Here is an 11,416-nt window from a genome sequence, read left to right on the forward strand (position 1 = left end):
ATCTTAGGAGTTCTGGCAATCTGTAACAATGCTTCTGTAACAATATCCTTTGACCATATTAGTCAAAACTGGAGCGTTGTGGCATGGCGATGCGAATCATTTATTTATGCTGCTTTAAAATGGATTAATCAAATGCCACCTTGGTGCAGGGAAGCTCATCATGGATTAATTACGAGTAACCACGGTGGTTACTCGTGATTCAAATGAGCTTTAATTGCCGCAGCTGATCGGCTAGATGCGACGGGGTTAATTACCCATAAGGCCGCTCTCTGCATAGCGTTTCAACGAGCTTGCAAGCATCCTATTGGACGCGTTGCAAGCCTGGCTATAGCACACTTCCTCCTTCGGAAGAAGTGCTCCATAGCGAGGCTTGCAGCGCGTTCATTAGGCGGCTTGCGAGCTCGTTGAAACGCCGGGCAGAGAGCGACCTTATGGGTAATTAATGTAGCTGCTCAGCTGCGGCAATTAAATATCATTTGAATCACGAGTAACCACCGTGGTAACTCGTGATTAATCCGTGATGAGCAACCCTGCCTTGGTGGCATGTAATTGGTCTGTTTTCAAGATGCATACAGTACAAACCAAACTTTGCACCCACCTTCTCATTTAAAGAGTTTTCTTTATTTTTATGATTATGAACATTGTAGATTCACACTGAAGGCATCCAAACTATGAATGAACACATGTGGAAGTATAGTACATAACCAAAAAGTGTGAAACAACTGAAAATATGTAATATTCTAGGTTCTTCAAAGTAGCCACCTTTTTGCTTTGATTACTGCTTTGCACACTCTTGGCATTCTCTTGATGAGCTTCAAGAGGTAGTCACCTGAAATGGTCTTCCAACTGTCTTGAAGGAGTTCCCAGAGATGCTTAGCACTTGTTGGCCCTTTTGCCTTCACTCTGCGGTCCAGCTCACCCCAAACCATCTCGATTGGGTTCAGGTCTGGTGACTGTGGAGGCCAGGTGATCTGGCGCAGCACCCCATCACTCTCCTTACTGGTCAAACAGCCCTTACACAGCCTGGAGGTGTGTATGGGGTCATTGTCCTGTTGAAAAATAAATGATGGTCCAACTAAACGCAAACCGGATGGAATAGCATGCCGCTGCAAGATGCTGTGGTAGCCATGCTGGTTCAGTATGCCTTCAATTTTGAATAAATCCCCAACAGTGTCACCAGCAGAGCACCCCCACACCATCACACCTCATCCTCCATGCTTCACGGTGGGAACCAGGCAATGTAGAGACCATCCGTTCACCTTTTCTGCGTCGCACAAAGACACGGTGGTTGGAACCAAAAATCTCAAATTTAGACTTATCAGACCAAAGCACAGATTTCCACTGGTCTAATGTCCATTCCTTGTGTTCTTTAGCCCAAACCAGTCTCTTCTGCTTGTTGCCTGTCCTTAACAGTGGTTTCCTAGCAGATATTCTACCATGAAGGCCTGATTCACACTGTCTCCTCTTAACAGTTCTAGAGATGTCTGCTGCTAGAACTCTGTGTGACGATTTCTGAGGCTGGTGACTCGGATGAACTTATCCTCCGCAGCAGAGGTGACTCTTGGTCTTCCTTTCCTGGGGCGGTCCACATGTGAGCTAGTTTCTATGTAGCATTTGATGGCTTTTGAGACTGCACTTGGGGACACTTTCAAAGTTTTCCCAATTTTTCAGACTGACTGACCTTCATTTCTTAAAGTAATGATGGCCACTCGTTTTTCTTTACTTAGCTGCTTTTTTCTTGCCATAATACAAATTCTAACAGTCTATTCAGTAGGACTATCAGCTGTGTATCCACCTGACTTCTCCACAACGCAACTGATGGTCCCAACCCCATTTATAAGGCAAGAATTCCCACTTATTAAACCTGACAGGGCACACCTGTGAAGTGAAAACCATTTTAGGTGACTACCTCTTGAAGCACATCAAGAGAATGCCAAGAGTGGGCAAAGCAGTAATCAAAGCAAAAGTTACTACTTTGAAGAACCTAGAAGATGACATATTTTCAGTTGTTTCACACTTTTTGGTTATGTACTATACTTCCACATGTGTTCATTCATAGTTTGGATGCCTTCAGTGTAAATCTACAATGTTCATAGTCATGAAAATAAAGAAAACTCTTTGAATAAGGTGTGTCCAAACTTTTGGTCTGTACTGTAACTTTGCATAATTCTGTGTGAACTCTGAATGATTTGCATCTCATTATCCATCCCTAACTGGACCCAGAGAAAGAGAGGGGGAAAAAAAGGAACCTTTAAAAGAAAAATTCACTACTTTGAAAGGCGGAGGAGACTGGATTATGAGGCTGCTTTGCTGTATGTTTCGTGTAGAGTCAGTGCAAGAAACAATGCCATTCTCAATTTAACATCTGATATGAAAGCGGTCTTATGCCGCTAGGAACCGCTTGCTTGCCAAAGTGGATTCTTTTGTGTGACGCGTGTTCAAAAACCGATGCCTGTCACATTTGTAGGTGTTTGTAGTTAATACAAATGCAGGTAAAAACACACAAACCCCTGTCTACTACCATGTTATAATGATAGCCACTTCAACATAACAGCTGTGATGTGGCAACTGCAGCGCTCCTTTAGAAAGATATAACAGTTGTAGGTTGTGGATCCTCATGTCTGATCTTATGCCCAATTGTCATTCAAACCGGAAGTTTGAACGACTTGTCATTCAAACAAAAAGTCGTTCAGACTCCTTGTACCTCAAAACGTTTGAAATGCTAATTACAGCTCATTTGCATGTCGTTTGACTGGTCAATGAACTTGAAAGAACAATGGACTAGACTGATTAAATGACTTGTTGTTTGAAAGTCTATCAGTGTCAAACTAATATTTTCAAACAACAAGTCGTTGGTACACATGTAAGGACCTAACTGTCGTTTGAACGACAGTCCATGGATCTGCCAAGTGGATCATTCAAAACTGCTGCTATCAGTCTAACGATCGTTCCTACACACGCCGAACTGTCGTTCAAACTTGTTTGAAGATAATGGTCCACACCACATCCAAATATAAATCCATTTTATTGAAGATCCATAAAATGCTGTGTAACAGTGGGCTGTAGCTGCTACACAGAAATTTATGGATCCTTAATAAAGCCGATTTATAGTTGGATGTGGTGCAGACCATTATCTTCAAACAAGACGGATCTTCACCCTGTTAGTACAAGGGGTTGGTTCCCACACACCCACAGAGGATTGCCGAGGTGCTGTTCCATCTCTCTTGAAACTGTTGTTCAAACGACTTGTTCGAATGACAAGTTGTTCAGAAATATCAGACGTGTGTACGCACCTTTAGGCTCGTACACACGTCCAGACAATCTGCCCAACTATCTTCTAAACTTGTTCTGTTGGAAGATAGTTGGGCGTGTGAATGCCTGGCAAGCAACAAGATGACCAACTGATAACTGGTTGTTTGCCAGATCCAATCGGTGTATCAACCTACCTAACTAACGTGCAGGTTGGCACCTGTGTTACAAGTGTTTTGAACTACTTTGATGTTTTTGAATGTGGACATGTTGTGCAGTTTGTAGTTTAGCTTGCGCGCATAGTATTTAAGTGAATTAGTTGTTTAGTTGGTTGACGTGTGTACGTACTTGTCGTGTAAACAACTTGTTATGCGGTTGGTCACGTTGTGCGTATGAGCCTTTAGACTACTCTGAAGTGGCCTTCAATGGGCCCTTATTTGAACCCTAGCAAACATCTATGAAAAGAACTGAAGCATGCATTGTGGAGAAGGCATCTTTCACACAGCACTGCTCTGCTAGTTTGCTCAGGAAAAATGAGCAAGACAATTAGTTGACGTGACTGCTACAGAAGTCTCATTGGGGTTGATTGACTAAAGGATATAGCGCAGGCAAACTCCTGTTATTCGCCCTATTAAGCCAGAGCGCCTTAATGTTAGGTCCCTGCATGTTACATCACCACAGCACAGCTTTTGTAAGCAGCAGCCACGATACTTCACTAGCGCGGCTGCTACTATGTTCACATAGTTACTATGTAACATCGTAACAGTTAATCAATATGGTAGTGGCCGCGCTAGTGAAGTATCGCGGTAGCGCTACATCACTACCATGCAGCTTTTGTAAGCAGTGGGCATTGTTTAGTTACGCACACGACGCTGCCACTAGCGCGTGCAGGGACCTAACATTAAGGTGAGCTGGTTTAAATGAGTCATCTGGCAAAACCAGGTCGTAGTACCCCCCCCCCCCCCCCCCCCACCACCACCACCACAACCCCCGCTCTACTTACCCGGGGCTTCCTCCAGCCCCTTGCAGCTGACATGTCCCACGCCGCGCAGTTTTCATTTGTGATATTAGAAATATTGTTTTGTCTCATTTTTATCATGGGGATGCATGCCAGTTACTTGTCATTTATGGTGCCAGCAAATGTATGCATTTCTGTATAATATAATCTAAATTTTTTTTATATAGGAGCTAAGAAAACCTAGTTATGCAGAAATCTGCCAGAGAACAAGCAAAGATGGGCCACCCTTGCAGACTCCTAAAGAACAGAAGAACTCGGCCACTTGTGTAAAAGCTGAAGGGAAGGTGACTGATCCTCCCATAGAGAAATCCAGGGACACCCCTCCTGCAAAGCCCACTACAGGACGACCCAAAGACCAGAGGAGACTGTCAGGTCGCAGGTCGCCTCCACCTCCTCTGTCTATTGGAAAACGTGGAAATAAAGAACCTGGAAGTCCCTTGAAATCTCCTCAGTAGGAGCTGGGGCAAGGAAGGACTTAACATCACACTGAAGTTGGCCATACTCCACCTGTGAGTCTCTGAATGAAACGCTGGAGAAAAGTGGGTAGTTACGGACCTCTACAGCAACTTCAAGCTATTTCAGGTTCCAGTTTATCTCCAGTATAAGACCTAGTGGCGTTCAGATGAATGGAGTTGGAGTTCTTATTCTCTCTTTAAGCCAAGTGGGTTTCATATCAAAAATGCAAACCTTCAGGACTTTTGTCTTTTCCTCCCCTGAAGCACCATCCATTTTGGTTAATGCTTTATAACCCTGTAATGAATCTGGCTACCGAAATAGTAACATTAATGCGAGCACGTCATTTACTAAAGTAAGAAATGCGTGAATGTGAACTCCAGAGAAAACCTGTAATTTTTACATTGGGTGGAGGACGTTAAGAGACTCTGTATATAGTTATATGGACCTATGGAACTCTGAAGTTCTTCTGCCAATTTCTTGCTGTTGCAAATCTGAGTTAGGTTTTGACGCAGGTAGCTTCAGTGGGTAAAATTTTATCAGACAATACAAAAAGGGGGTGGGGGGGTTGAAAATGGAACCTGACACTGGCAGATCCTTACTGTAGTAAGTAAGATTAACTTTAGCCTGTGATAAAAGGAATATAGCAGCCATTGGTATTGTTTTACAGATGAAGGCTCTCATTTTGACCCTGTATTCATCTGAAAGTGAGTCACTTACTAGTAACAAGTATACCAATATATAAACTAAATATAAAAACAGGTTTTTCAAGTAATGATGGGCAGAAACTTTCATAGTTGAATAATAATGATGTAGTCCTTAAGTCATTTCTTCATTTTAATATCCTAAATTACGGTAGGTGTTGAGATCTCAAAGTAGATCGATAAAAAAAACGCAAAATAAACAGTTTCTTTGAAATATACCGCCCTAGGATCTTGAATGGTAAACCAATTTATACTGCAAATGCATTTTTACTGATCTACTTGAGAACACCTGTTTTATAAGATTGAAATAAAGAGGTGATTCTTATGGACTGCATGATCTTTAATTATGCAAGATTTTCTTGCCCTTCGTTGATTCAATCACCTGTCTTCACATCATTATATATTATGGAGGTTTTATATTGTATACTGTATTTGCTTAACGTTGTCAACAAGCTCACCACACAGGGATAACGACTTTGACCGCATGCTTATTCCATTCCAGTGATTCACTATGCAGTGAAGCCCGGATCAGTATGATGGCCCCATAACCTCTACAGTAGAGTAAGCCTCCTTATCCTATTCTTTATAATGTGGTGTTTTTTTGTTTCAATACATCTGCGTAGCAAAGCCCAGTCAAAGCAGGCATGCAAGCTGGTTCTTTGAAAGGGCATCTTAAAGTTTTACCCAAGCCGAAGCTCTCGTTATAAAATTACATACTTGCCTAACAAGAGGGAAGCCTCTGGATCCTAATGAGGCTTCCCTTGGTGACATCCTATACCATGTTGCCGCTTGTGCACTCTACATAGATTACCGGCAAATGCACACACAGCTGCACCCGTGCCAGAAGAGGAGCAGGGCCTGATCAGCTGGATGGGTCCATAAGCGGCAATGTGGGACCAGAGGACATCGTAGGAAGCTTCATCAGGATCCAAATCTTCCCTCTCCTTAGGTTAGTATGTGTTTCTGGACCCGAGCTTTGGCTCAGGTTCTCTTTTAAATGTTTCTCCAAATGCTAACAGCTTAGTGTGCGGAGCAGCAGTAAGAAAATTATTAGACTGAATAATTTTTTCTGTTATGTGAAAATGTTGACAGTTTGAAGTCTCCTGATCTCTAGCGCTATCAGAGATGGACAATGAGATGCAAAAATGTACTTCATTCGTTTTCAGCTTGCATACAGACTGTAGTTTGCATGGAGTTGGGCCAATCAAATGCACTTCCTGGCGATTTGGACTGACCCAAATCTAGGGTGCCTACAGGTTGCGTCAGATCTCTTTGTACAATGAAAAAAATGAGCATCTCATTAACCATCCCTCTCCACCATTAGAGGCCACTGTTTACTGTGAAAGAGCAGCTCGCCTCCCAAGATGTGATTTTCTTGGCTTGTGGGAGCACTCGTGAAATTCTGGCAGCAAGGATTCTGCTGCAGGATTTGGGAGCTGATAAGTTTAAGGTTCAGTATATTTAGAAAGGGTACCTAATCTCTCTATCATTCTTCTTCTGTTTCCACACAAGCTAGTAAAAATCTGCTAGGTGTTGTAAAAACACTCAACGTTTGACTCCTAAGTAAACCATTGAAAACCAAAATCTTGAAGTGCTTAGAAAAGTATACCAACTAATGACATCAGGTTTTATCTGCAGTGCATGCCCCTTGATTTAAAGCCTTAGCCTAGATCTGTGTAGGCGCCGTATTACAGAACTTGGTTGTGTTGTAGAAGCTTCTTCATAAATAAATTGCTTGTAAAATACAAGCTCAGCAGCCCATACGTTGGCTGCTTCCTCTTTGCAGTGGTCTGCAATCTTCTCATATAAATTCAGACTGTGCCTGCCCGCTTGCAGTCTGAACAATGGCAATGATGAAAGCAAAGCTATTAAGCCACACCCATTTAGTCGGAAAGCTGCCACACTGAACTGTGTGTTTCAAAACGGGATTCTTGGCCGTATTTCACGCACAATAAAAAAAAAAAAAACTGACTACTAAGCTAGATTAACTTTTTAGATTTGTGCCTGGAGATTTAATCATTTTTCATAGCTATTACAGTGGCTCTTCCCACAGTACAGGACCAGCTGCAAATCTGTTTGGGGCCTGTCTTCAGCCCTATTCATTAACATTAAGCTACATGAAGATTGTTTAGACTGTTTCAGGCCTGGAACCTACTAGAGTGGTTTTTTGAGCGTTTAGGGAGCGCTTTCAGTCGCTAGCGATTCCCTTAAATGCTCTGCCAATGTAAATGGATGGGACAGATTCCACTAAAGCGATTGCGATTGAAGAAATCGCAGTCGCAGGACATGCAGAATATTGGGAGCATTTCTATTCTAATGAATTGTATAGGAGCAGGGGAATCGCTCCCTAAATCGCTTGCTAAAACTATATCATAAATCGCTAGGGATAGCGTTTTGCACTTTCTAGTGGGTTCCAGGCCTCACACAGCTTAAGGTTAGTAAATGGAGATCAGGGCCACCATAAATAGTAAATGTTCTGCTGGTCCTTGGCTAATCAGGAACAGGACTGTGGCAGCATAGGATTTATCGCTTTCTGATTTTTAATTAAGGGGCATCTGTTGCAGATAAAATTTGCAATTAGTTGTTTGCTCACTTTTTTGATGCCCTTGGAACCTCTTATTTTCAGAGCATTAGTTGAATTAGTTTAAACTGTTTTCAGCAACATTGTGCCGCTGCACGATAGCTCTCTCTTTAGAACAAATCTTAAACCCGAAGGCCATGCCAGTGTGTAGCTTCCTGACCGAAAAGATTTTTGTGAGTTGAGACCCTTATATGTGGTCAACCCTGACTGTACATAAAAGATTACCAAATGAACCTCCATCCAAACCTAAATTACTGGTTTTACTTGGAGTTCAAGTGTTTTTGAAGATTTTCTTTTTTCCTTTAAGTGTGCTACTAGCAATATTCAGCTGCATATTTGTGAAATACCAGTTAAAACATTAGATAATTTCAAAGCACATGTTTCTTAATTAAGAAAGGCAGAGGAGAGACACTCCGTTGTGTCTGCTCCTTGCAAGTTTTCCTCTTCCCTTAACAATTTTTTGTTTTTTATTTCTGAAATTAAGCATTGCGTACATCAGCGGTAACTATTTGCATGGCATCTCCCGGTTGCCATGAATTATTTCCATTTTGAGTTGGAAGGCAGTTTGCTAATGCTCTCTGTTTTTTTTTTTTATATGTGGAGAGATGTCATAACTGGTAATAAAGGTTTATTGTAAGTTGTATACACTATATAGTACTTTTGAAGGACATGGATGCACTAAAAATTTAATACCTTTCTAATAAAGAAGAATCTAAATTATTTTAGTTTGAAGCGTGTAAAAAGTATTCAAGACAGCAGAATGTTACGCTGTAGGGTACAGTATATTCCAAGCGTGCTTTTTTTCCCCCCATTACCCCAATTCATTTTAATGCAATGCCTATTTGACCTGCATAATTCACTGCAGGTTTTGGGCAATGCAGAAAGATAGCTGGGGATTTTTTTTTGTTTTGTTTTTAGCATTTTTTTAAGACAAATTTCCATCCAATATTTAAAAAAAAAAAAACTTGAATTTTATTTAAACTTGAAAAATGACTTTGCCTTAACTTTTGTATAAGACAGCTTAGATTTAATTAAGTCTGGCCCCCTTTCTCTGTGGGGTTAGCATGAGTGAAATACAAAAATTACTTGGTTTCAGTGTGTATCTCTGTTATGACTGACCTGAGTAATAACACTGTTGTACAGGAACTAGCAACAGCTTTTTGTTTTGTTTTTTGTTTTGTTTTGGGGTTTTTCTTTTGTTGTTTTTTTGTTGTTTTTGTAATATACCTTCAAGATCTCAACAATTGATTTTTTTTTCCAGATTGTTGAAATGTAAATGCAAAATAGTCAATACTGTATTAAATATGTGCACTTGAAAGTGTGTGCTTTGCTTGTACAGTTGTAAATAATCAGAACATATAAAAAAAAGGTACCCTACGAAAAATGCTAAAAATTATTGTTGATATATTATAAATGTTGCTGTTAAGCTGGATGTAGATAAACTAAATGTTGTGGTTTGGTTCTTTATTTCGGTCATTTTTATGTTTCTTTTTTTTTGCTTTTGTTAACTTGGTGTGTTGACTGACTTTGCCTATTCACTGCAAAAGGGAGATTGTTAGTCTTATCTGAAGATAAAAAAAAACCCTCATCTATTTCATCAGTCTTTAAGTATATTCACTACCGTGAAGTATTTTTTCCTTTTTTTTTTTTCTCTTTTTTTTTTTTACCAGACAGTATGTACACTTTTTTTTTTACCTACTGGTACAACTTCGGTTTTTTTTCTTTCCTTACATGCACCATTCGGCAAAAAACATTTGCATTATGCAGACATTTTCTGAGCCAGCGGTTTTACATGTTTGTGTCCCTTTATTTTTTTGTAGGTAGAACTCTAAGCGGAACGTTTTCTTTAGATTTGGGATAAGTAAAGAAGGGTTTGAGTCTACATTACATTGCTTTGGTGTCTATAGAGTTGGTTGACTTAAAGTTGGAGAACTTGGGAGCCCAGAAATTATGCAGCTAATCTTGAACGGGTTGTTTTAAAAAAAAGTCTGCTATTAAATGGTAAAAAATATATAATTCTTGCCCAGGGCCTGTTTGAGGCTGTTTGCTGCCTGTGGCAAACTTGCGAGGATCTGCCGTGCCCCCCCCCCCCCCCCTTCCCAATTTGGAATGGATGCAGATGCCTCCAACAATTTACTCTGCTTTATTTAATGTTCTCACATGATATGCTGCAATAGCACCCTAGCTGGCTGTGAGTCTGTGACAATCTGCTTATCCTCAGCTACTCCATTCCTCCTCAGTCAGGACAGCAGTGCTACCTCCTCCCTTCTGCTGTGCAAGTCAAAAGACACACTGCTGCTCTCCTGCCTCCCCTCCTCACTCACTGTCAGACTCCTCTCACAGCACTATAAACTGCTTTTCCCCAATGATGACCTCTTCACCTCGCTCTCCTCTTGCTTCTCCTCTTACTCTGACTGCTGTTAGTGTAAACACACACAGTACAAACATGCTGCCCCTGTAATCTTTGCACCTGATGCAAATGTTTCACCTTGCTTCATGAGAGAATCGGCCCTGTTCTTGCCTGAGTCATATATGACCATAGCTGTTATTGTTGGAAGGTTAATAAATCATCAATCAAGTGATTGTAGTGGTGCACACACACTCCAAACAAAAACGTTTTAATAAATTCAGGACAGCGCAATTACTATCCCTCGTTCATGCCTGTGTGATAAAGAAGTGGGGTGAGGGGGGATGTGACAGAATGGGAAGTTTAGGCCGCAGTTATTTTAAATTATGTGGTAGTTATTGTTAGTTTTTGATTTTACTAAAACATACTTTTTTTCAAAAACGCTTTTATGTTTAATTTCAAGGCATATTTAAATATTTTCCTTTTAGACAGTGAGGTAGAGTAAAACCTCACTTGTACATTCATTGCTGCCCTATACTGTTACCTAGAAATTTCCATTGTTTCCTGTTCAGACAGGAAGTTGAGCGTAGAGTTATGCCTAATACACACAATGAGATTTTCTGGCAGATTTCTTGCCAGATCGATTATTTCCAGCATGTCCAATCTGATTTCCGATAGATTTTCCATCCACTATGGAAAATTGATCGGAAATTGGATCGGACGTGCTGGAAATAATTGATCTTGCAAGAAATCTGCCAGAAAATCTCATTGTGTGTGTTGGGCATCTAGAATTATTTTGTGTAGTTTTTATTGCTCTACTTAAAGTCCTGTCCTGTGGACTACCAGTTTTCATACCAAGGGCACAAAACTCCATGGAGGTCACAGGGGACAGAGATAATGAGGTAAAACTATATATCTCTTTAAAAATATGTTCTGTTAAATTAACTTAGAAGGGATAGCGCCTGTGTGGAGTTTTTAATCTCTATATATCCTCTATATTGTGTGGGGCAGGTTAGCTAGCCTTTCTCCCCAAATTAGACTGTGATGAGCACACAATCCTGTTA

The 11,416-nt window shown here is 40.7% G+C and overlaps 1 protein-coding gene across 6 annotated transcripts in view; it reads left to right on the forward strand.

Annotated features, from left to right (window-relative positions):
* LARP4B (La ribonucleoprotein 4B) overlaps positions 1-9,499 on the forward strand; it is a 176,700-nt gene extending 167,201 nt beyond the window's left edge. For 2 of the 6 annotated variants that reach the window (XM_068235823.1, XM_068235825.1), the window contains one exon: positions 4,435-9,499. In XM_068235823.1, coding sequence (XP_068091924.1) covers positions 4,435-4,722 — 288 coding nt within the window. In that variant the 3' untranslated portion in view covers positions 4,723-9,499. The remainder of the gene's footprint in view (positions 1-4,434) is intronic. The other 4 variants (XM_068235824.1, XM_068235822.1, XM_068235827.1 and 1 more) reach the window with 3 other exon arrangements.
* The last annotated feature ends 1,917 nt before the right edge of the window (positions 9,500-11,416 follow it).

Source organism: Hyperolius riggenbachi, chromosome 5 (assembly GCF_040937935.1).
Source record: "Hyperolius riggenbachi isolate aHypRig1 chromosome 5, aHypRig1.pri, whole genome shotgun sequence".
Lineage (NCBI taxonomy): Eukaryota > Metazoa > Chordata > Amphibia > Anura > Hyperoliidae > Hyperolius > Hyperolius riggenbachi.